Below are 26984 nucleotides of genomic sequence, written 5' to 3'. Positions count from 1 at the left end.
CAAGAGAATTGAGAGTAGAATATTATAACTAATCAGGAAATAAAGGGAAGTGAAATTATAAAGACAAGTGGCAAAAAAGGGGAGATCAATGTCAATGCAGATAGAGATCAGATAGAGTAGAACAGATGAATAAAAGTAGAATGATGTTAAGTTGTGACCACAGAAAGATGGGAGAATTTAAAATTTTGTTTGTAGATTTGTTATGAGTATTGACAAAGTAAAGGAGGTGGCCAATTTGGAATTTATCAATTTGTGCACAAAAATATTAATGGAAAATTTTCTTCTTTGGGGAGGAGGGAAGATGTGTATCACAGACTATTACGAATGTTTTAAGAGAAAAGGAAAAATTCCTGTTTTTTTAAAAACAACTCATGACTCATTTTAAGTGTTATCAACAAACTGAGATGACAGGAAATACATGATGGGCTAATTCACGTCACAGTACGTGCAGAAATCCCAGGAGTTAACGATAAAACAATAAATTTGAAATATTTAACAGATGAAGAATGAACTTACAACCTTTTTCTGCATTAACACTCACTATGGAATTTCCTGTAGCTATAATTTCTTTAAAAAATAACAGAAGTCAGACAGGTATGACTATGTATATAAATAACTACATAAATAAGTATTTAATATTATACCATATATTAGATATAGATACATAAAATTTCCAACCATTTCTCATAAACTGCTTTCCCCATCAGAAAAAGGAACAAATACTTTCAGCTATGGGACAAGATTCAAAATAAAATTTTCCAAAATTTTTTTCTACATAATGACCTTATCTGTAAACAAAAGAGAGTATCTCATGTGACACACATTAACAGTAGAGCTTGAATTATTGTAACTACCACCATCTAGATTAAGAAACAGAACATTAACACACCAGAAGCCCTATTGTGTAACATTCAGTCACTCCCCTACCCTTGTCTAAAAGTAAGTACTATCCTGATTTCTAAAACCCTAGATTAGTTTTGCCTATTTTTGAACTTTATAAAAACAGAATTACACAGTATGTTTTTGTATGTGTGCCTGGCTTCTTTCTTTCCATGGTGCTTGTGAGATTTATTTATGTTGTTGAATGTAGCAGTGGTCTGTCAACTTTCATTACGGATGAAATGCCACTGCATGATTAGAACACTATTTATCCATTCTACTGTTGATGGATGTTTGAATTATTTCCAGTTTTGATTTACTGTGAATAAAGCTGGTAAGATCATCATTGAGCATGTTTTTGATGCATATATTTAAACATTTCTAATAAGTATATGCCTAGAAAGACAACCATTGTTGTAAGATATGATGTGTGCAGTTTCAGTAGATTTTGCGAAACAGTATCTAAAGTGATTATATCCATATAGAGTCCTAACAGCAGTATATTAGAGTCCCCAGTGTTCCTCAATCTAACCAACCCTGTATTGTTAGTGTTTAATTTTAGCCACTCTGGTAAAGTACAGTGGTATCTCATTGTGGCTTTTATTTGAATTTCTCTAAAAACTAAAGATAACCACTTTTTTCAAGTGTTTGGTAGTCACCAGGAGATCTGTGAGGTAGGTGTTCAAGCCTTGTGCATTTTCTACTTGTTTATCTGTCTTTGTTTGCATTACTGATCTGTAGTTCTTTATAGAGTAAACATCAGGGGATGAAACTTTTTCTGAAAAGGACCAGAGTAAATATTTTAGGCTTTGTGGGCCATGTGGTCTCTGTCACAACTACTCAACTCCTCTGTTACAGCATGAAAACAGCCATAGTCAATACATAAATGAACGAGTGGGATCGCGTGCCAATAAAACTTTATGGACAATAAAATCTGAATTTCATAAAATTTTCAAGTATCACTAAACATTATTATTCTGGTATGTTTCAACCATTTAAAACTGTGTAAATTATTTTTAGCTCACAGGCTGTACAAAAACAAGCAGTTGAGAAGATTTGGTACACAAACTGTAGTTTGCTGACTCTTGATCTAAATAAAACTAAGTTATACACACACACACACACACATATATGACTCTTGTCAGGCGTTTATCACTGTTGTTGTTCTTTACAAAGAACCAACTTTTGGCCCTGGCTGGTGTTGCTCAGTTGTTTTTACGGTGTCCTATATTCCAAAAGGTTGTGGGTTCAATCCCCAGTTGTGTGTACAGAAGACAACCAATCGATGTCTCTCTCTCACATCAATGTCTCTCTCTCTCTCTAAAATCAATAAGCATATCCTCAGGTGAGGATTAAAAAACAAAAAATAACCAACTTTTGGCTTTGTTGAAACTCTGTTTTGAATATTTGTTTTCTATTTTATTAATTTTTGCTCTTGTCATTATTTCCTTTCTTCTATTTTCTTTGGGTTAAATTTGCTATTTTCTTTTTAGCTTTTTGAGATGAATATTTAAATCACTGATTTTTCGGCCTTTCTTCTCTTCTAATATATAAGGCTATAAATTTCCTCTAAGCACCCCTTAAGTTTTGATAGGCTATAACTTTTTATTCTTCTTATTATTTTAATCCCCACTCAAGAATATTTTCTCCATTGCTTTTCAAAGAGAATGTGTGTGTGTGTGTGGGGGGGGGGGGTTGTTAGAGAGAGATAAAGGGAAAGAGGGAGGAGCATTGATGTGAGGGAGAGACATCGATTGGTTGCCTCCCACATGTATCCTGACCAGGGCTGGGGATCAAGAGTGCAACCAAGGTATGTGCCCTTGGCCAGAACTGATCCCAGGACCCTTCAGTCCAAGGGCCAATGCTCTAACCACTGAGCCAAACCAGCCAGGGCAATAGGTCGTATCTTTATTAGTTAAAACTACTTTGTAACTTTCATCATCATTTCTTTTCTGACTCATGGATTATTTCAAAGTGATTCACTTAATTTCCAAACACCAGGAGGTCTGGAAGTTACCTTTTCTTTAAAGTTGCTTTTTTCGTATTTAGTTCCAACCTTAATTCCATGGTGGTCAAACCTATAGAATTTCAATTCTTTTAAATTTCTTAAGATTTGTTCCATGGTCGGTATATTTTTAGTAATTTTCATAGGTAGTTATAAAAAAGATAAAGAGTTTATTCATTTGTTTGGTGCAGTATTCTACAATTGTCAATTAGGTCAAGTTTATTAATTGTTACTCAGTTCCTTCTGTATTATAACTGTCTGTGGTTTTATTGTTTGTATTTGTTTGTTTTGGTCTACATATCCTATCTGTCAGTGAAGTGTATTAAATCTATCACTATGATTGTGAGTTTGTCCTGTCTACATCTCCTGTAGTTCTACTGGTTTTTTATTTTTGTATTTTGAGATTATGTTATGAGGTACATACCTATTAGAATGGTTTTACTTTCCTAGTAGATGAAATCTCATTAACAGGAAATGCCCTGCTTTATCTCATCTTGCCTTTGCCTGATAACTACACTAGGTTTTTTCCAGTTAGCTTTGGCATGTTTATGTTTTTCCATCCTTTTAAATTCCAAATTTTCTGTATCCTTATATTTAAGGTGTCTCATACAAACAATTCATACTTGAGTTTCAATTCCTTTTCAATCTGACAATCATTGTCTTAAATCATTTGTAATTTACAATGATTATAATTACTGATATATAGTACATTTATAACTTATAAATGTACATTTATAATTACTGATATATCTGGGTTTAAATCTACCATCTCACTATTTTCTTTCCTTCCTTTTGAAGTATTTTTTACTTTATTTTCTTCCTCTATTACCTTGTTAGCTATAGATTCTTCTATTATCATTTCAAGACTTCCCAGAGATTACAGAACACATCCCTGCCTTATATTTAAGAACCTTAGAAGATTAACTCTATTACCTTCCTCCTGACTTATAGATCTGTGGTGAATTTTCGCTATATTTTAAATCTCAAATAACATTACTTTACAGTCACTATTCACTTAGATTTACACAAATATTTAACCTTTCCCTTGCTCTTCATTTTCCCTTCATCACTAAGCCTCCATGAAAATACCATCTGCTTGACATGATCAGAGCCATCAGTGTTTCTTTCACCTCAACATTTCTACATCTGAAGTTTTGTTTCACATAATATTTTCCTGCCTGTAAGGGACAAAGTTATTCTCTTACATCTTCTTCTGCTAACTTTACAGTTTTATACTTCAGATTTCAGTCACTACTGAACCAAATGGAGGTCATTTGTATGGTCATTATTACATAGAAATTCATTTTTTTCTCTCCATTATAGGATGCCACATTCCCCCAAACTGTTTACTAAACAATTAGCCTGTTGCTCATTCCTTCCATTAGTCTATTTCTCAGTTCTTGTAACAATACAAGGCTTTCTTTTTATTTTAAAAAAATCACTGTGGCTGTAGCCACAGTGGCTCAGTGGTTACAGTGATGGCCCTCAGACTGAGGGGTTGCGGGTTAGATTCGGGTCAAGGGCACGTACTTTGGTTGCAGGCTTGATCCCCGGCCAAGTGAGGGTTCATGCGGGAGGCGACCAATCTCCATCTTTCTCTCACATCGATGTTTCTCTCTCTCTCTGTCTTTCCCCCTCCCACTCTCTCTAGAAAAAAACCCAAAATCAATGGAAAAAAATATCCTCGAGGATGAACAAAAAAGTCACTGAATTTTTAATATCTGATAGAGTAAGTCCCCCACTTTTTTTATTTTCCACAGCTAACTCAGCTGTTCATGGACCTTTTTATTCTTCCACATGCATTTTAGGGAACAATTTTCAAGTTCCTCAAAGAATCTATTTAAAATCTTCATTAATATATGCCAAATTTATACATTAATTTGTAAGTGACATTTTATTTATTTTTATTTTTATTTTTAAAAATATCTCTTTATTGATTTCAGAGAGAGGAAAGGAGAGGGAGAGCGACAGAAACATCAATGATGAGAGTCATTGATGGGCTGCAGCCCGCAACCCGGGCATGTGCCCCGACCGGGAATCGAACCCTGATCGCCTGGATCCTAGGTCGACGCTCAACCGCTGAGCCACAGCCGGCCGGGCAGTAAATGACATTTTAAATATTATATCAACCCATCCAAGAGTATATAATATCTATCGTGCCATTTATTCAAATTATCTTCTATGTCCTCTGCTAGTTTTAAATTTTTTCCACATTTTCTTAGAAAGTTATATTTCTGGATATTTTATAGTTTTTTCCTGTTGTGAATTTATCTATTTTTAAATTATTTTCTATTGATTATTATTGGTGTAGAGAAATATTTCTGATTTTGATCAATTTATTCTGTATGGCAAGCCGTTTTTTATTATATACTAGTTTGGTGATCAGGTAGGAAATCAAATTATCTGTTGATAGAACAATTTTCCCTCTTCTTCCAATTTTCCCCCCCTTTTTATTGAATTTACTGGGATGATAGTGGTTAACAAAATTATACAGGTCTCAGGTACACAATTCTTCAACACATCATCTGTACACTGTATTGTGTATCCAATCCCCCCAAGTATCCTTCCACTACTTTTTATCTCCCCACCCCTTCTCTTCATCCAATTTCAAAACTATTTCTTTTTCTTTTCTTATAATAATGGAAAAACTATGTTAAACAGTAGAGATAATTGTGGTCAGCCTAAACTTTTCTGTCTCTTCATTCTATCACTTCCTGAGAGGAGTGTGGTGAAATTTCGAACAATTTGTTGATTTGTCTGTTTCTCTCTGTGGTTTAGTTTTTGCTTGATATAATTTAGGCTACACTGTTCGGTACATATATATCCATGTTGACTATATGTTGTGTGTTATACCTTCTTGATTATAATTCCTCTTATAAGTAAATACGTTCCTTTTGCTACTTTTGCCTTTTAGATGGCTATTTCAACTTTCTCTTGTTTTGCCTAGTGCATCTTTCCCACCCTTTTATTTTAAATCTGTCTCATTCAGTTTTATGTATATCTTTGCAAACAACATATGGGGGGGGATGGTAATCCAATCTGATGGTTTTTGATGAGTTTAATCCACTTATATTATTTCAATTATCATTATATTAGCAGTTTCTCTTCACCTTATTCATACTTTATTTTTACAGTGTATAATATTTCTTTTCTCCTCCTTTTGTGCTTTCAGTTGGATAAAGCTTTCTTCTGCTGTTTAAACATTATATGTATGTTCTATTTTGTTCTGTGGTGATTGGCCTTAAGTTCCGAACTCATATTTGGTATCTTAATATTTATATCAATAGGTATATAGATATTAGCATCTCTATCTTTATACTAACAACACATACTCCTTGTCTATCCCACTTGGTACTGTCAAAAATTTTAGTTCTGGGTTATCATTGATATATATTTTTCTTTTCTTTAGTTCTAGCCTTTTGTTTTAAACAATAATGAACTTCCCCAAATTACTACTGCTGCACAAAAAACAACTGCAAAACTCAGTGGAATAGAACTACCACCATTTTCTTATGCTCACAGATCCAGTGGGTCAGAAATTAGGACATGGCACAGCAGGATGGCTTATCTCTGCCCCACATCTAAGAAGACTTGAACTTCTGAGGGTGAATCAGAAAGATGAGGGCTGAAATCAATTGGGGACTTCTTTATTCACATGTCTGGTCCCCTGGTTAGATGACCTGAAAGTTGGATTCAGCTGGAGCTGTCGTACCAGAGTACCTACAATGCAGCCTTTCCTTGTGGCTTGGGCTTCCCACGGGATGGCAAACGAGTTCTGAGAGAGAGATCTCAAGAGGAAGTCTGTTTAGAGAGCAGTAATTCCAAGAAAACCAGGAGGAATCTGCATGACTTTTTAAAAGCCTCAGAAGTCACATGACACTATTTATTTGAGTAGCCCACTCAGATTCAAGGGCAAGGGATAGAAGAACTGTCAAAGATTTGGGGCTTTGTTTTTAAACTCCCAAATCTCTGGCAGCATTTCCTAAATGTATCTCTTCTTTCTTGACTATTAATTCCAAAAGGGTTTTCAGTGTGTATCTTTGTGTAGGAAACCTTCTGAGGTCTAATGTGAGTTTCTATTCTGCCTCACAATTTGGTTACATATAAATTCGATGTGGATTCAATGTCCTTTTCCTTTAACACTTTAAAAACATTACTCCGTTATCCCCTTTAAGTCAGATTACTCAAAATAAGCACTAGGTGCAATCTAATTCTTGTTCCTTTGTAAGTGATCTGCTCTTTGTCACTGGAAACTTTTCACAAATTTTTGTCTTTGATATTGTTACTATAAATGGGTGTAATGGTGGGGTTTCTCTTCCTCGTATTTAACAGTCTTCAAGCACTTTCAGTCTAAGGTCTTTCATTCGTTTTTAATTTTGAGAAATTTATCTTATTTCTTCAAACATTTCTTCCTTTTTTATTCTCTCCTCTAGGATTCCTATTTATCTGGATAAAAGCCCTTCTGTACCTAACTTTCATATTTCTTGGTTTTTAATCAACGTGTTCTCTCTCTGTATCATTTAATACTGCATTCTCAGAGTTTCTCAATGTCATCTTACAACTCATTAATTTGCTCATCACGTATACATTTGACTACCACGCAGTCTACTGTATTTCTTTTTACTACATTTTTTGTACCTAATATTTCCATTTTGTTTGTGTTTTTATGGGTTTTTTTGTTCTTGTATTATATTGCGAATATCTTTATCATCTCTTTAAGTATATTTATTATGCTTATTTTTAATTTTGGTTAATCTTTTCCAATAATTCTCCATCAGATGGTATATGTTATTAACTTAGTTGTCTATCTTTGAAAATAATTGTACTATTCAGCTGACTAGTTTGGCTGTAAACTAATGTTCTTCAGGGGTACCAGCCACTCTGTCCGGTAATATGTATGGTCACCAGGCCCTAACTGTGCAACTTGGTTAAGTGAAGAAGAGGATGAGCCCTAGAGCAATGAGCTCCAGGGATCTCAGAACTACTGCTGTGTACTCGAATTTGCGGGGCCTTCTCTAGGCAACTCCTCTGGTCAAGGTTCCAGTTAAACTCTTAGGGAGAAACAGTACTGGGCACAGAGAGTCTTCCAGGAGTTTAGGGAATGGGGAGAAGAGGTAGAAAAGTGATCCCCAAAGGGCAGGTAGTAAGGCCATACCAGTTTACATTAATGCCATCAGAGCCCTGGCAGACCTCTGAAATAAACTTGCAGGCCTGGGCACTGCTGCTCATTTCTGTGGTGAAGGAACAGGAAAAGACAGTTTCAAGGCAACACTAGTGAGAAATAACAATAGCACTTAGCTTTCTTCCGATCTGTTTTGCCACTGCTACCTCTGCCAGTCCTTAGTCCCAGGCTATAGCCACCACTCCCACACATCATACCCTACTCACTCATAAAGAAGTTCAGGAGAGCCTAAGTCTCCTGCATTTCCCTCTCACTCCTCTAGTTTTTTAGAGTTGACTTGAGGTGAGGAAGTCAACAACTGGGACTAGTTTGACAGAAACTAGAAACCAGCCTAGAAACTATTTTCTTCATCAAAGGTGTAACACTTTTGCTCAATTTCAACCACTCAATCTAGTTCAGAAATTTGAGGCAAGCAGATGAATTAAGTTATAGTTAACATATTTAATAGAATATCTTATCACCAAAAAAGTAACCTTGGGGCATCTAGTTTAGAGAGTAATGGTAAGTACTTCCTAATTCTGTCATGGATACTCAACATCTTTAGCTTCACACCTTTGAAAACACATTATATTTTATTTTTCTAACTTTTCATCAACCTTGGACTTATAAATGTTTACTCTGTGTAAACATTTGGGTAAAATTTTTTTAAATCCTCTATAGACGTTTTGCTCACCAAGATTCTTGACATGTAAGTGTCTTTAAGCACCACAATTCCCCAGTTCTCTACTCAGGATAAAAGACCATGACAGGTACTTTCAAAACACACATGTACAACCTTTAGCCTCAAGCTGATCTAAAACTACATTAGCAAAGAGAAGTTAGCAAACAGAATGCTATTTCAATAGTAGGCAAGAAATTAAAGAGCCTAACAACCTACAACCAAGTGAGGTTGGGGAAAAAGAGAGAATTGATGGACTTGGGTTTTTCCCTATAACAAGGATATCAAAAAAACTAATTCAACCTTAAATTTCGCTAAGGAATACAGTATCTAGAGCCAAGGAGGTAATGCTTTTGCTCTATTCTGTACTGGTGAGATGATATCAATTCTTTTTAGTTCTGAGCACCATACTACATGCTCTAGAGGTCAAAATCGTCTTAAATTTTGCCAATATAATGTTGGGGAAAATGGTATCTTTCAAATTTATATTTTTCTAATTACTAGTAAGGTTGACTATCTACTGATGAAGAAATGCAAATAACAGCCTCGGCCGGGTGGCTCAGATGTTTGGAGTGTCACCAAAAGGTTGAGGGTTTGATTCCCAGTCAGGGCACATACCTGGGTTGCGGGTTTAATCCCGGTTGGGGCACATATGGGAGGCAACCAACTGATATTTCTCTCTCATATCGATGTTTCTCTCTCTGTCTCTCTCTCTCTAAAAATCAATAAAGAAACATATTCTTGGATGAGGATTAAAAAAAAGAAAGAAATGCAAATAATAATAAACTCCTGTGAAGTGCCTGCTCATATTCTTTATCAATTTTCCTTAGGTTACTTTATTTTTTTAAAAATCTGTTTCTGAAAGCTGTCTGTATTTTAAAGATCTGGACGCTTTCTCAGTATGTGTTACAAATATTTTCAACCAGTCTATCATTTGCATTTAGCCTTTACTTAAAAGACTGTTTTTATGTAACTTTTAAAAAAATGTATATGGTGTCAAAATTTGTTTGGTTTGCTTGACATGCTATTTTCTGTTTTTCCTAAGAGATAATAAAAACACTATCCCACTTTTTTATTCTTCACTTTTTCACGTTTAGAACTTTGAAGTAGAGATCCAGCTTTATTTTCTTCCACTTGAAAGTGTATTATGACAATACCCTTTAGTAAATAAAACACTTTCCTCCTAGGAACTGAATTGTAATTTTGATAATATTTGAAAGTTCCATAAATACTTGTAACAGCTCTATTTTATTCTTTTCTATTGTCTACTCTTGGGCCAGCACCATGCAGTTTTGATTAGAAAAGGTTTGCTGTAATTTTTAATATCTTGGCTTCCTTGCTCTTTTTCTTTTCTCAGTTTTCTATAATGTGTCCACTTAAGGAAGGGCACGTTCTCTAGGCACAGATAATAAGATGAAACTGGGTAAAAACTGTAATATATATGTGTTATCTTATAACTAAAAAATACAGTCAATTCAGTTAATAGGCAAAGTTTCAATTAAATTCCATACAATGAATAAAAATAAAATGGTAGAAAATAATCACATGGACAAATGCAACTGACAGGTATGGCAGACACTATGCCTCTCATTTGAGGCCAATAACAAGGCATTTTACATTGAAGGAAATTGAGGCACAGGTAGGAAAATGGAAGAGTGTGTTAGGCCAAGAATCTGATTATTAGAAAAAAGAAAAAGAAAAAACATCCACTAGTGGAGGTACAGGGACCAAACAAGACAGAGTTCACTAATATTTTATCTGTCTAATCCCATTCACATAAAGGTAAATAAATAAACTGGTTAATTCACAGCTGGTCATAGCCAACCTTCCATCTAACCGAGAACAATGGTTGAGCTCACGGAGGTAATAGGTATGTGAACTCCAAGGGCTGCTCTTTCGATTTTCAGAGATTATGAATCCACCCACAAATAGCATAAGAGAATATAAACATGCTATTGCCTTCCCCAGCCTAGAACCCTCAAACAGCCTGCTTTCCAATTCCTACCCAAAACACACTTGAGTCCTCCAGTATCCAAGAGAGTGGGAATGTGGCTACTCTACTGCCTACTCTTAAAACCCACAAAACGTACCAAGAGAAACACTCCCAAACAAATATGAAACAACCTCAAACCACAGATCAGGAAGCGGTCTATTAAATACAATACAATTTGGGACAGGCTGATGATGAGTATCAGGAGCCAATATATTCCTCTATATATCCAAGTACTGTTGGATTTCCCTGAAAATAATCTAGAAGGTCTTAAAGATTTTTATTTAGAACAAAGATAAATGAGGGTGCAGACAAATCATAGGAGACATAGCAAGTATTCCTCTGAGCATACATTTCCATATGAAAGAAGAGCAAGGGCAATGGGATAAAGAAGAGACTATGTGCACATGACAGGTTCATTTTCTCTGACTTCTAAATCAGAGAACCTATAAGGGGAGATGCTGTGATGTTCAGTGTTGCTTGAAAAGAAAGAAATCATCAAACAGATGACCATGTTACACTGAGAGCCACAGTGCACTCTCTGTTCTATGTGATCTATTCACCTGAAAGGAGGGAACGGCAGTGCTTAGGAGAGAAGTCTTTGTGAGAAAGCATCGTGAGACAAGAAAAGTGAAATAAACTATCCAGATGCCCACACTACTACCATACATAATAACAATAACGTCAAGCTCTTACCATATTCTAGTCACTATCCTGGGAGTTTTACAAATGCTAACTCTTTTAATCCTCAAAACATCCCCAAGGAGGTAAGTACTCTTATTATCTCTATTTTACAGATGAGGAAAATGAGACTCAGAGAGGTTAAGTAAATTTCCTATAATTAGACAACTAGGGAATATAAGACCCAGGATTTGAACCCCCGCAGTCTAGTGTAAAGCTTAGGCTTTTAACTATTATGCTGTATTGCCTCTCCCACATTAATGTTAAAAAATTGGCAAACCCATAACATACAAAGGATTCTTATTTATACAGGAAATATTGACATACCTTGTACTGTAAGCTCTGCCTGAGCTTCAACTGTTTCATTTCCATTATCAGCTACACAAAAATAAGTACCAGCATCGTCCTCAGTGACATCACTGATCTCCAGACTACCACCTGGCAGCAATACCAATCTTTCAGAGCTGCATAAAAAAATAATGATACATTTCACAACTAGGAAAATACCACCTGAGAAATTCTTCACATAAAACGGAGAAAACACTTAAGCAGTATTATTATTTACATGGCTTTAGATGGACAGAGACTACACAAAATTATCAGAATTTAACTTAGTCCAATTTGCTTTCCTCATATTTTTCATGCATAAATATCACAAATACAAATCAAAATGTTATAATGAATTATCTCTGACACTTCTAATTATTCCTAAAGGGATACCACTTTTGTGACCGATTCCACTACCCACAGTACATCCCTGCATCCCTACTCCGTCACTCAGTTTTTGGTTTTTCTTTTTTTGCAAATTATGTAATTTTGAAGTCTAGAATCAATCTTTGAGAGTCGCTCCACTACAGCTAGGCCACACTGAGATAACTGATAAAGAGGGCAAAATGTCAGATCAGAAACAGTAAGTGAGGGGGTCACAGTGCCTACTAAAAGTTTCCTATGGTGGCTTGGCTAGGAAAGGGAGGAAAGAGGAAGGGCAGAGAGAAGGGCAGCTGCCAGAGAGCAGCTTCCTGGGTGTGGTGGCTGGACATGAATCAGTGGCCATTATCAACAGGAACGCTGATCATTACCAACCCAACTCTACCACGTGATTTAAGCGTATTTAAAGAGAATATAGAGGAAGTAAAACAATCCTATAACATCAAGGGAGAAATCACAAATCAATACTATGATAAAATTTTAATAAAGTGAACCAGTTTAGTTCATTTGAAGAGTTTGGAGAGTTACGATTTTATTTTTATTTTGAGGTTCTATGTCTAAACTGGCTTTCATAGGCAGAACTTTTCTCTCAAATCTTCATACTGTTAGATTTTTTTGTCTGTATCTATGCTCAACAAGAAATGTTCTGATCATTTGGCTTTTCACTTAGAATTCCTGGTGGGGGGAAAAAATCAGACAGAATGACTATTCAGTCTATGCCACATTTATAATTCTCATCCTAAGTAAAGTGTGATTCTGGCTTAAATTTCAGTACACTGTGAGTTTGGGTAATTAGTCTTCCTGAATCTGATAAACAAGATTAAGTTTCTGGACAAAGAAAAAGGAAAACCAGAATCAGGTTTGGTAACTTCTCTAAGAAATATCCTGCAAGGTCTTTACTAAACCTTCTTAAGTGGCCTTCCTATTAGAAATATCTTAATTACACCCTCAAATCCCAACTTGATGTGATGGAAAAGAGAAGCAAGGCAATTTATAATGAATAGAGTAAGAATGACTGGGGCTCAGTAGATAAGACAAAATAAGAAAAAATTACAAATATTAAAATACTATATTTTACCCTTGGACAAAATCACTACTAAGCTTCAGAAGCAGAAAACCACGTTCACAAATGGGAAATCAGCGATATATACATGACACCCAGCTGAGAGAAATATAATCTGAAACACTAGTTGGTATGGTACTTTTGAAATCAAGACACAGTACTAATATCTAATGATTATACTAAAAATATTCCTAATACTTGTTATGCCTCACATTTGCCATAACTGAGTGCCAGTATAGTAGAAGTCAATCGGTCTTGATGGGATTGATTTTGCTCCCCTTAAAAGAAGCCTGAGAGGAAGAACATCTTTAACTTGTTCACAAACTATATGATGGCTTATAGTAAAATGCAATCAAGCCTTTACAACTCCAATTTTCAAAAATTCAGGCAAAAGAAACAATATGTGAAAAAGTATGCATTGTCAGTGTCCCAAGTTGAGTGTGCTGAACATGAGTGAGAGAGAGAGAATGTGTGTGTGTCCCTGAGTAGCCAGGGTCAGTCTAGGAGAGCTTGGTGTGCTAAGGAGACCTCTTTTTTGGCCAAGGGGGAAGGCTTTTAAAAAGATGAATAACATGATCAGAAACAAGAGTAGTGGGGGAAAAGACTAGAAGCAGGAAGTTTTATTGTAAAGTTATTTTAATGGTCCAGAATTAAAAATAAAGAGATAAACTATGGCAGTAACAACAGGGGTAAAGACAAGGCAAAAAGTATTGACCACTCTTTAAAAAAGTTGGATGATGAAGGGAAGGAGAGGGATTTATTCATTCGGTTAAAACATTTATTGGTGTGCCTGTATGTGTCAGGTAGCAGCTAGGGATGCAGCAGTGAGCAAACACACAATCAGTGCTGTCGTGCAACTCAGTGGGAAAGACAGACATAAAAGATAATTCTACAAAGTGCTGTATCAAAAGAACCTGCCAAGAAATTAGAATAGAGAGGTTTCCCTGACCACAGTAACATTTGAGCTGAGATCTGCAGAATGAGTAGGAGTTAACATAATGAGGGCGACAAAAAGATTTCAGAAAGACTAGCCCATGCAAAGAAATCGGCAGAAAGGATCACACTGGAGATCTGAATCTAACCAGTGTGGCAGGTGTAATAGAGAAAAAAAAGAGAAAGATGAGGATGAAGCAGACCACACGAGGCTTTGAAAGCCATTTTAGAATCAGAGTCCTGCCCCAGCCAAGTGGATCAGTTGGTTGGAGCGTCGTCTTGTACACCAAAAAGATTGTGGCTTCGATTCCCTGTCTGAGCACATAACTAGGTTGTGGGTTCATTCCCTGGTCGGGGCACGTATGAGGGGCAACCAATTGATGTTTCTCCCTCTCACATGGAAGTTTCTCTCTCCCTCTCTCTCTAAAACCAATTAAACACACACACACACACACACACAATCCTTGGGGGAGGATTTAAAAAAAGAAAGAAACTGAGTCCTTAACCTAGAAACAGTGGAAATCCATAACCTAAAAACATTTTAGAAAGTGGCTGGGGGGTCGCCAGTGATGTGGTGAGTTTGAGCATTGAAAAGACTGGTCTGGCAGGAGTGTGAAGATGCATTTGGAACAAGGCCAGAGTACATATAGGAAGAAAAGTTAGGAGGTGACTGCAGTAATTGAGAGGATACTTACAAGTAGCTTGGAAGGAGGTAAAATGTCAGATCTTGTAGATAAGTGAACTGGATAGAGAAGCTGAGAAAGAAACAGGTGTGAAAGACAACTCAAAGTTGGGGCAATAAGTGTGAAGGGAAAAGCAAAAGGAAAATTACTTGTCTAACTTGGGAGTTTTTTGTGTGTTGTTATTTGAATGGGAGAGAGGTAAGCCTTTTAGGGGCAAAAGAGAAGGAGCCAATGAAGAGGAAAAATTTTGAAAAAAGTTCATAAAAGTGCTAGAGAAGATGGACACTAATAAGATCTAGAGCACAAAGGAACTTTTTAGACACTAAAACAGCAGAAAAGGAAGAATATATAAGTCTTATATACTCTCCGGCACAAAATTTATTGTCATTTTTTTCTTAAAACTTTTTATTTTGAGGTAACTAGATTCACAAGCAGTTCTAAGAAATAATACAGAGAGAGACCATGTGTTCTTTACGCAGTTTTCCCCAGTGGTAACACCTTATAAATCTATAGTAGAGTACGTCAACCAGGATACTGACATTTCCATACCACTGCCTCATACTACCCTTTTATAGCTTCACCCACTTCCTTTTCACTCCCAGCTCCTCATTAACTCCTGGGAACCACTGATTTGTTTTCCATTTCAGTATAATGTTATATAAATTTAGGGTGTCCCCCAAAATGTATACATACACTATGAATAATTATAAAGACAGTATTAAAATATATTTCATTTTCAAAATTGAGCTATCAGCTGTTAAAGCGTGTATACATTTTTGGGGGACACAGTGTAGAATCATACAGAATGTAACCTCTGGGGACTGCCTTTTATTTATCTTTATTGTTGAAAGTCTTACAGATATCCCCTTTTTCTCCTCATTGATCCCCTCCATCCTGCACCCTCCCCAAGGCCTTCACCACACTAGTGTGTCCATGGGTTATGCATATAAGTTCTTAGGCTAATCTCTCCCCACCTGCCTTCCCTCTGAGAGTTGTCAGTTTGCTCCATGCTTCTATGTCTCTGGGGACTGGCTTTTTAAACTTAGCATAATTCTCTGAAAATTCATCCAGGTTGTTGCATGGATCAACAGTTCATTCATTTTATTGCTTAGCAGTAATTCCACAATATGGAGATAACATAGTTTATTTAACCACTTACTCAATGAAGGAAATCTGGGTGGTTTCCAGTTTGGTGCTATTATGAATAAAATGACTATAAATATACACGGAAAGGTTTCCATGTGAATGTAAATTCATCTCTATGGGATAAAAACCCAAGAGTGTAAATGTTAGGTCATATGGCAGCTGCACACATTAAATGTTTTGTTGTTGTTTTAACAAGAGAAAACAAGTTTATTGCATATGCACATACGGGGTTCCTTAAGAATATGGGAGCCAAGGACAATTTGGTCTGAGCTAAGGATAAAAAACAGGGGAGGTCCTGGTTTGGAACTCCAAAGGGGAGGAAGGCAATTCACCTGGAGATGAAAAGCAAATGTTTGGTAAACAAATGTTTGCTGAGCCATCTTTAACAATGGATAGAGGACTTTGATCAAATGGGTCTTGCTGGGTTCCTCCCTGTCCATCACACTTAGGTCATATCAAACTACAGTTGTCTGTGATGACAGCTCCCTTCTTTTTTTATGCTTTTTTTTAATGTTGAGTTTTGAGAGATCTTTTATACATTTTGGATACTAGTCCTTTGTTGGAGGCAAGGTTTGCAAATATTTTCTCTCACTCTGTAGCTTACCTTTTCATACTCTTTAACATGCCCTTTCACAGAGCAAGTTTTTAATTTTGATGAAATCCAATTTTTAATTTTGATGAAATCCAATTTTCAGTTTTTCCTTTATGGATTGTACCTTTGGTATCAAATCTAAGAATTCTGCCTAGCCCTTGATCCTGATTTTCTATGTTTCTTTTCTAAAATTTCATTTTGCATTTTACATTTGGTTCCATGATCCATTTTGAGTTAATTTTTTATATGAGATGTGAGGCTTAGGTTGAGGTTTATTTTTCTTTTTGTCTATGGATGGGTGTCCAACTGCTTCAGTACCATTTGTTAAAAAGGCAATCTTTACTCCACTGAATTGCTTTTGCATCTCTGTCAAATTTAGTTGGGCATTTTTATGTGGGTTTACTTCTGTATTCCCTATTCTGTTTCACTGATATGTCTATCGCTCCACCAATACCATACAGTCTTGATTATTGTTGCTATATAATAAGTATTTAAATCAGGTAGACTGAGTCTCCTCACTTAAAAAAATCATTTCAACTATTCCAGTTCCTTTACTTTTCCATATAAATTTTAGAATAATCTTGTCCTAGCTGGTGTTGCTTAGTGGTTAAAGCGTTGGCCTACGAACCGAAAGGTCTTGGGTTCAATTCCCAGTCAAGGACACATACCTGGGCTGCAGGTTTGCTCCTCGCCCAGCGTCTGGGGAGTGAGGGAGGCAACCAGTTGATGTGTTTCTCTCTTCCTCTCCCTCCTTCCCTCCTTTCCTTCCACTCTCTCTGACAAGCAATGGAAAAAATATCCTTGGGTGGAGATTAAAAAAAAAGAATAATCTTGTCTACATATACAGAAAACCTTGCTGGGATTTTGACAGGGATTGTGTTCATCTGCATATCAATTTGAAGAGAACTGACATCTTGACTATGTTGAGTTTTCCAATCCACAGTATGTCTCTCTATTTATTTAGGTCTTCTTTGATTTCTCTCATTAGCATTTTATAGTTTTTAGCATACAAACCTAATAGACTTTGTTAGATTTAACCCTGAGTATTTCAGTTTTGAGAGTGAATGTAAATCCTATTGTACTTATAATGTCATTGTTCATATGTTTATTGCTAATACATAGAATACAACTAATTTTTATGTTTATCTTGTATCTTGCAACCTTGCTAAACTATGTCTTAGTTCTAAGAGTTTTTGTGGATTCCTTGGGATGTTCTATGTAGACAAACATACCATCTGCAACTAGGAACTGTTTTATTTTATCCTTTCTAATCTGCATGCCTTTTCTTTTGTTTGCCTTATTGAACTGGCTAGAACTTTCAGCACTATGATAGAGAACTCCTTTAATTGGTTAATGACCTTAAGGGGAACATACTGTCTTTCATCATTAAGCATAATGTTAGCTGTAGAATTTTTTTAAAAGATGTTCTTATTTTACTGAGTATTTTAAAAATAAATGAGTGCTGAATTTTGTTAAATGCTTTTTCTCCATTAATTTGATCATGTAGGTTTTTTCTTTAGTTTGTTAATTTGGTGGATTACATTAATTTTGGAACACTAAGCCAGCCTTGCATCCCTGGAATAAGCCTCATTTGGTCACTATATATATATATATATATATATATGACTTTTTACATATTGCTGAATTCTGTTTGCTAATATTGTAAGAATTTTTATTTTTATATTCACATATTGTGTAGTTTTCCTTTTTTGTACTATCTTTGTTTACTTTTGATATAAGAATACTAGTTTCAATTCCTCCTCTTCTATTTTCTGGAGAGACTGTGTGGAAGTGATGTTAAATATTCTTTAAATGTTGGCAGAAATCTCTGGTGAAACTACCTGGGCCTGGAGACTTTTTTATTGGGGGGGAGTTAAAAATACAAATTCAATCTCCTTAACAGTTAGAGGTCTTTTCAGATTATTTATTTCATATTGGGCTAGATATGTTAGTTTATATTTTTGAGGAAGTGGTTTATTTTGTTTAAAGTGTCAAATTCACATGTATAGTTACTTATAGTATTCTCCAATTATCCTTTTGATGTCTGCAGGGTTTGTAGCGGTTATCACCTGTTTTAGTCCTAATACTGATCAATTGTGTCCTCTCTCTTTTTACAGTTCACTGCTCCTTACCTCTGTCTCATCCAGTCTGTTGTTAGCTCATCCACTGAGGGTTTTCTTTTGTTTTGTTTTGGTGAGTCTCTAGGTTCAAAATTTGCCACATGATTTTTAAATCTTCCATTTTTTTGAGGAGACTTTCTATGTCTTCGCTGAGAAATTCTGTTTTCATTTGTTTCAGGTGTGTTCATAATTGCTCACTGAAGCATTATGATGATGACTGCTTTAAAATCTTCGTCAGATAATTCCAAAACCTGTCATCTCTATGTTGGCATCTATTGTCTTTTCTCATTTGAGATTTCCTAATTCCTTGTATGATGAGTGATTTTCTATTGAAATCTGGATATTTGGGGTATCATGAAACCCTGGATCTCACTAAGTCTTTTTTTTATCTTTATTGCTGAAAGTATTACAGGAGTCCCATTTTTCCCTCCCATTGGCCCCCTCCATCTCAATCCAATCCCCTCTCCAAGCCTTCACCCCATTATTGTCTGTGTCCATAGGTTATACATATATGCCTATAACTTCTTTGGTTAATCTCTTCCCACCCTCCACAACCCTTCCTTCGGAGAAAAGACAGTTTGCATGCTTCAATGTCTCTGGGAATACTTTGTCAGTTTCTTTTGTTCATTAGCTTCTTCTTAAAGAAGAACCTTCAACATTTCATGTAGTGCTGGTTTGGTAGTGGTGAACTCCTTTAGCTTTTTCTTACCTGTGAAGCTCTTTATCTGACCTTCAGTTCTAAATGATAGTTTTGCTGGGCAGAGTAATCTTGGTTGTAGGTTCTTGCTTTCCGTCACTTTGAATATTTCTTTCCACTCCCATCTGGCCTGCAAGGTTTCTGTTGAGAATCAACTGACAGTCTTATGGGTACTCCCTTGTAGGTAACTAACTGCTTTTCTCTTGCTGCTTTTAAGATTCTCTCTTTGTCTTTAACCTTTGGCATTTTAATTATGATGTGTCTTGCTGTGGGCCTCTTTGGGTTCCTCTTCTTTGGGACTCTATGTGCTCCCTGGACTTGTAAGTCTATTTCTTTCCCCAGGTAGGGGAAGTTTTCTGTAATTATTTTTTCAAATGGGTTTTTAACTTCTTGCTCTCTCTTCTCCTTCTAGCATGCCCATGATGTGAATGTTGGGTCACTTGAAGTTGTCCCAGAGAGACTCCTTACATTATTTTCATATTTCTGGATTCTTTTTTCTTTTTGCTCTTTTGATTGAGTTTTTTGCTTCCTCATATTCCAAATTGCCAATTTGATTCTCAGCGTGCTTTGCTCTACTGTTGTTTCCCTGTAAATTATTCTTCCATTCAGTTAGTGTAGCCTTCCTTTCTGACTGGTTCTTTATTATATCATTGGTGATCTCACTAGTTTCCTCTTGAGCATCCTTATAACCATTGTTTTGAATTCTATATCTAGTAGCTTGCTTCGCTCCATTTCATTTAGTTCTTTTTCTCGAGGTTTCTTCTTTCATTTGTGACATGCTTCTTTGCCTCCACATTTTGGCTGCTTCCTGGTGTTTGTGTTTATGTATTTGGAAGAGCTGCTATGTCTCCTGGAATTTATAGAGTGGCTTTGTGTAGTAGGTGTCCTGTAGGGCCCAGTGGCTCAGTCTTCCCAGTCACCTGAGCTGGGTCTTCTAAGTTCTCCCATATGTGGGCCCTGTGCACTGTCCTGTTGTAGTTGAGCCTTGGTTGCTATTGGCGGTACTGGGAGGAACTGGCCCCAGGCCAATCGGCTGTGAGGACCAGCTGCAACTACAGCCAAAGAGCTGCTGTGCTGGAGGCACCCCATGGAGCAGGATCTACTTCAGTGTAGCTTTAGTGTTCACCGAGTTTGTCCCTTGAGTGTGTCACTCATGGATGTGGTAGGGTTGTAATCCAGCATGGTTGAAGCTGACCACTGGGTGCACTGTCTCTGGGGCCTCCTGGGAGATGCAAAGTCAGTCTCTGCCTGTGCCCTGCCCAGGGCCACCCAGTATGAGCTACACAGCAATCCATAGATGGCTGCTACTTGTGCTGGGCTTGGAGGTGTCCAAGAGAGGCTAAGCTATGAACCAATGCAGGCTACCACTAGTGCCACGCCTGGGGCCACTTATTGAGAGATATGGGGCATGCTAAGGCCAGCTGCTGTTTGTCTGAGAGATTTTAGGGAAGTCCTAAGTGTGAGGCTAGAGAGGCTACTTGCATAGAAAAGCCACTGGAAACAGCTTGGATGAGTTTGCAAGTAGGGAGGGGCGGGGTCTCTGGAAATCACCAGGGCAGGGCCAAAGGTGTGAGTTACGTTGCTAGAGATTCAAATATGGCGCCTACCTGCCAGCTCTATAGGGGAAAGGCTCATCAAAGGGGCAATGACCTCTGCCAGCTCCTCTGTGAGAAAGCTGCCCCTCCAGCTCTCAGGCTAATTCCAAGCAAGTTAGTTCCTCCCTGAATGTCCCAGGTTCCTTTCAAGCTGCTGCCCAGACTGGAGCTCAGTGGGAGTGCATCTGAGAAAATCTGTGTGCCAGCCCTTTAAGAGTAACTGCCTGGGACCCCTGCAGCCTCCACGTCACTCAGCAAAAGTCCCCACTGGTTTTTCCAGCCCGAAGTTCTGGAGACTTCTCTTCCCGGCACTGGAAACCTGGGCTGGGGGGCCTCATGTGGGACCAGGACCCCTCGCTCCTCTGGGAAACCTCCACCGACAGAGATCCTTCCTAGTTTTAAACCACAGCAACTGGGTGTGGGACCATGGCCGCATCTCCACGATTCAGCCCCGATTCAGTCCTATTCACACCCATTCAGTCCCGATCCACTTCCACTCCATGTCTCTACCCCTCCTACCCGTCTTGATGCTTTGTCTTTAATTCCTAGTTGTAGGACTTCCATTCAGCTAGATTTCAGGAGGTTTGGAGTGATGGTTGTTCTATATTTTAGTTGTAATTCTGATGTGTTTGTGGGAGGCAACAGATACCTGGTTACCTATGCCACCATCTTATTGTCTCCCTTACTACTTCTCCTCATTAAGCCTTTGATTTTAGCTGGCTGCTTCTGATACCACTGTAGCAGAGGAAGGGAGAAATGCCACCTCATCACTGTCAGGTGGAGGCAGAAGCCCAGGTTCCCCACTCTATTAATTCCTGAGAGGAATTGGGGGCCTCCTCATTACTCCTTAGCAGGGTTGGGAGTCCTGGCTCCCTATCAGGCTTCCACTGATACTATACCCTTGCTAGGTGCAGCAAAAGTGCCTCCTTACTATTCCTCACATGGAACCCAAAGACACCATGGGGGAGGGGCACACACTCAATTCCACATGGTAGTGAAAATTCTGACTCTCCACTAGTCCTCCTTTGATACTACCGAAGAGGGAAAGGGAAGAAGTGTCTCTTACTGTGGATGGGATAAAAGTCCCAGCTTTCCCATATGGTCTCCACTGATATTCCCTGGTTGGAATGAAAGTCTTGGCTCCCTACTTAGCATCTGAGACCACACAGTAAGGAAGGTGAAGGGCCTCATTACAACCTGGCAAGGGTGGAAATCAAGGTTTTCCACATGGCCCTTGCTGGCATGGGTGAGGGTAGGTCCAGTTTCTTCTATGGTGTTGGGCTGGAGGAGAGATTATAGTCTGATAGTTTTGGTCTTGCTAGGCTGCCCCTTTCCTCATCCTCTGGCTAGAGAGAGTACACTGTTAGAGCTTTTTTTGTATATGCCTGTTGGTGTTTCCAGGTTGCCAGCTTCTTCAACGGAAGTTGGCATATATGAGGGGGGGAGGGAAACAAAACAAAACTTCAGGGAACTCACCATCAAGTTGTTCCTTGGGTGCCAAAGTCCCTAGCCAGTCAATCTTCCTCTCTCCACCTTTCAGAGTCTTATTATGTTTGTTGTATATGTAACTTCCATGGTTTTAGTTGTACTTAACTGGACAAATAGGGAAAAATACATCTACTCCATCTTCCTAGAAAGGAAGTCCTCACCTTGTTTTTTAAACAAGTTGTTTTAATAACATTAAGCATTTTTATAACTATAACCTGTTCCTTTGTGGCTCGGTTGTGATCTATCATTCCACTAAAACATAACATTATTGGAATACTAAATCACATTTTGCTGTCGGTCACCTTGCACTTTAGCATTTGTATTTTCTGGATTCTATCCCTTTAAAATAAAACTACTCAATGAATGGGATACAGTTCCACCACCACCCCTTCAATAGCTATATTTGGTTTGAATCTGAACAAATTTAATCAAAAGATTAAGTAAATATCAATTCTTAAGATATTTATAAAAGCAATGGTAATGTTTTAAAATATTCATTTTCAAAGATGTCTTACATTTAGTAATAGAGAAAGATGTCTAAAAATTTAAGATTTTTTACTAGAGCCAGTCCACTACCATCTGGATTTCTAGCCACTTTTTTCTTTCAATTTCTAAATTTCTTTCTAATTTGGGGGTCTAAATAATTTATTAGCTAAGGTCCATCTACATCTCTAATAAGACTCTAGCTCAAAGACATTTTGAAAAATTACTTATATGTAACTTTACACACTTTTGTATTCCATCCACCTACTTATATTTTCCTATATTACACTCAAGCATTCAACCAAAATATATTCGTCACCACTCTCCCTACCCTGTTATATGCCAAGCACTGTGCTAGGATCTGGAAACACCAATGTGAACATCATCAACACTAGGTGTTCTACTCTTACATTCTTCTGAAACTTCCTGAGAAAGTGATATATCAAAGCAATGCTTTCTCAGACTTTTCTACCACATAACCCAAGTATGAAGAAGCCCAGAGAAACCAAAGTAGAACACAGTCTACTCAATCTTAAAAGTTTCCTGATTTATCTTTAAATCTCAGAGGAATATTATTAGCCATGATATGTCCACATTTAATTTAATTTTAAAAACTTCCCCTCAGAAATATCTTTAATTAAAATAAAATGTAACAATTTGAAAGAATATGAAAGGAAGATATGATTTCTATACCCGTGACCCACCTAGGCCCCAGTCTGACAGTCATTCTACTAAGAGAACAATTCTCTAACACTGTATAAAACAGCAATCCCACCTGTACCTCTCTTGGTGTCCAGGTCACACTTTGTCATAATTTTCTTCACAGCACTTACCATAAACTGAAAATTATGCTTATATGATTATTGTCTGACTCTTCCCCACTAGAACATGAGCTCCTTAAGAGCAAAAACTCTGAGTGTGGTTTACTACTGTATTCCCAGTACGCAGAACAGTGCCAAACATAATCAGCATTCAATAAATAATTGTTGAATATTTATTTAATAAACAAATGAAAATCATATGAATCCTCTTTTATTTCTTATTATAAGAAAACAAATTCCTATATTTTACATATTTCAGAATGTCCTATGATATAATATTAAAGTTTTAAAAATAACCTATTTCAGCTTTCCTACTCCTGATGTTTTATTTTAACATGTAGACAATAAAAATTTCTTCTCTAAGAGCTTGGAATTTTTACCCCATATTTTAATGTTCCCTATGCTTGTTAGCATAAGTTTAAAAAATTCCCTGGAAGTCTTACAAATTCTTTGTATAATATTTAGCTAAGTAAAGAGAAGAAAAGATATAAAATATAGGCAGAAGCAGCTGTGACTGGATGGCCACTGAGAAAGAAATCAGATGATATTGGAGATGACACCACCAGCTTTGCTAATTGTACAAATGAGAAATAATATGACTGTATTCTATCATCCCCACTGATTGCTGAAGGCTGATTACCAAGCTGACTAGGCAGATCTCCCTTTCCATGTCTTGGTTACTGAACTACATAAATTAAGAATGTCTGCTTACTTTGGATTACTAAATTGACAAGCTCTAGACCTGCTCTATCCAAATCAATAGCCACTAGCCACATGTGGCTACTGATACTTGAAAATATGGCTAGAATGACTGAAGAACTGAATTTATAAATTTTTATTTAATTTCCATGTAAATGCAGAAGCAGCACTGAATACAAATTTTATTGTTTTGGTAGAACTACACTGCACTTTAACTGGTACACAGCATAAATTATTGTATTTAGTAGTGCACGTGTACTTCTTACTCTTCTAGGGCAGCTACCAGAAAATTTTAAGTTATATATGTGGCTTGCATCATTTTCTATTGGACAGCACTGCTCCAGAACAGTGGTCCACAACTGGGGACAATTTTGTCCCCCAAGAGACATCTGGCAATATCTAGGAACAATTCTGGTTGTCACAACTTGAGAGTGCTATTGGCATCAAGTGAGTAGAGGTCAGAGATGTTACTCAACATCCTACAATGCATGAGATAACTTGTTTTGGAAAGAAAACATACCTAACTACAACCACCTCAGTTCTTTTATCTGAATACAACTGAGAAAAGTATCCAGACCATAGGAAGTAATGAGGGGGATGAGATAGATAACACGGTGGTTGATGTTAACAGAAAAGCCTTTTGTGGAGGATGAAGCATTTGTGATCATAGAAGAAGGCTGGTATTATTTTAAAAGGCAAAAACAAAAGGATGAGAAATACATTTTCTTTTACTGTTTGTGTTAAGGAAAAAACTGCTATCAACAAAATGCATATGAGAGTGAGTGAGAAGTCTCATCTAGTCAGGACTGGGGACTCTAGTAATAATTTAGAGAAGGAGGTCCCGAGGCCTTACGCTAAGGATACTGTAGCTCAGAAAGAACAAATAGAATTATCCCTTAATATTTTGAAAGCATTATTTTCTTTAAACATCATAATCATATACAGCATATAAACATATGTTAAGGAGATAAATGAGCATTACAATGTGTTTAAATTTTTAAAAAAGTAATCATTTTCTTATTAATCAATAGTCCCACATAAGATAAGAAGACCAAGTCTCAAGCTAAGGCTGAAAAAGGCTTTTAGGCAGGTATTACCTTTCTGTGTCAAGTGCCTCCTCATTTTTCGTCCATCTAATGGTTGGAAGAGGAAGTCCCGAAGCAACACATGGCAATACTGCACTCTGACCAATGACTCTGACCAGGGAAGAAGGTTGTTTCAAAAATACCAAGTTTGATGTGACCTCGGGATCTAAAAAAAAAAAAAAAAATTTAAAATAAAAGATAATGATTACAAAAGCACTTTACCACTTTAATGATGAAGAATGATCAATTCCTATTCAGTCTATGTGGCTTTAGAAAAAATATTTTAAATTCCACTTAAATGAGCAAACCTTTCTTAAATAACTTTTATGTGCAAAACACTGTGCTAGGTTCTTTGGGGCTTTAAAGATGCATAGTTATAGCTCCTGCCTTCAATGTATTTACTAGTTAACAGACGGAGGTGTGACATGAATCCCCTTGACTTTAAAAAATAGGAAAAAGCAAATGCCTCATGAGGGGTACAAACAGAGAAAAATCTGAGCAAGCTCAAGGCCCTTAGCAGCATCTTCCCCACTCCCAGTGATATCATAAAAAGTTTCCTTTCCTCCCCTTCCCCTCCCCCATCCTCCCCCGTCCCCTCCCCTCCCCTCCCCTCCCCTCCCCTCCCCTCCCCTCCCCTCCCCTCCCCTCCCCTCCCCTCCCCTTCCCTCCTCTCCTCTCCTTTCCTATATCAGTGTGTTAGTTCTAAAAATCTTTCTGAGCTTTATCTTTAACTTGTCCACTCAGTCTGTCAATACTTTGATTTTATAACGGTGCAATGACCAGGCTACCACTATATGTGTGTTCACTTTATATAGCTGCTCTTATGAACACATGAATGTCCACATGCTTATGGATAAAAGACAGGTTCTCTAAAGTTTTGATGGTGTAATATACTTCTAAGTGCTAAGTTTTGAGGGGAAAAAAAATTCTCAGGCAAAGAGACGTGGTTCCTATCTCCATAAAATCTTAGGAAAAGATGTTTCATAACCATAGCAACCACCACCATTCTGGCTTTAAACTTGTGAACCAAATGATGATGGTTCTGTAGTCATGGTAACACGTAAAAATTGTCTAACAGATCAGTGACAATTCACTTCAGTGAACATGCCTTTGAAAGCCACCCAATCAGTGACAGCCTCAGGCTTTAAGTGTCAGCCATTCAGGAACAGAATCACTTGCTTCTAATACTGGTATTAACCTGTTCTCACCTCTCTAATCAACAATAAAACATGCTTCTCTGACTGACATTGATCTACCCCTGTGCCTTGTAACCAACACACTAAAAACAATGTCTTCCCAAAAATTCTATAAGAGATCAGAAGTTTCCATTATTCAAGGAGACTGTGCTTCTGAATAAAAAAACTTAAGAAAAAACCAAATAAATGGAAGTATATACCATGCTCAAGGATAGCAAAAATTAACATAAAGTGTCCATACTGCCCAAAGTAATCTACAGGTTCAATGCAATTCCTACCA

The 26984-nt window shown here is 37.1% G+C and overlaps 1 protein-coding gene across 5 annotated transcripts in view; it reads right to left on the bottom strand.

The window, feature by feature from the left end:
* The window catches only part of NEO1 (neogenin 1), a 273254-nt gene that overhangs the window by 128188 nt on the left and 118082 nt on the right, over window positions 1–26984 (bottom strand). For all 5 annotated transcript variants that reach the window (XM_081130188.1, XM_081130191.1, XM_081130187.1 and 2 more), the window contains exons 4-5: window positions 25521–25674; window positions 11723–11859 (exon numbers count right to left, since the gene is read on the bottom strand). In XM_081130188.1, coding sequence (XP_080986314.1) covers window positions 11723–11859; window positions 25521–25674 — 291 coding nt within the window. The remainder of the gene's footprint in view (window positions 1–11722; window positions 11860–25520; window positions 25675–26984) is intronic.

Source organism: Miniopterus schreibersii (genome assembly GCF_964146895.1).
Source record: "Miniopterus schreibersii genome assembly, chromosome: 1".
NCBI classification, from domain to species: Eukaryota; Metazoa; Chordata; class Mammalia; order Chiroptera; family Miniopteridae; genus Miniopterus; species Miniopterus schreibersii.
The sequence above is the reverse complement of the archived record's forward strand: the minus strand, read 5'-3'. Positions and strand labels throughout refer to the sequence as shown.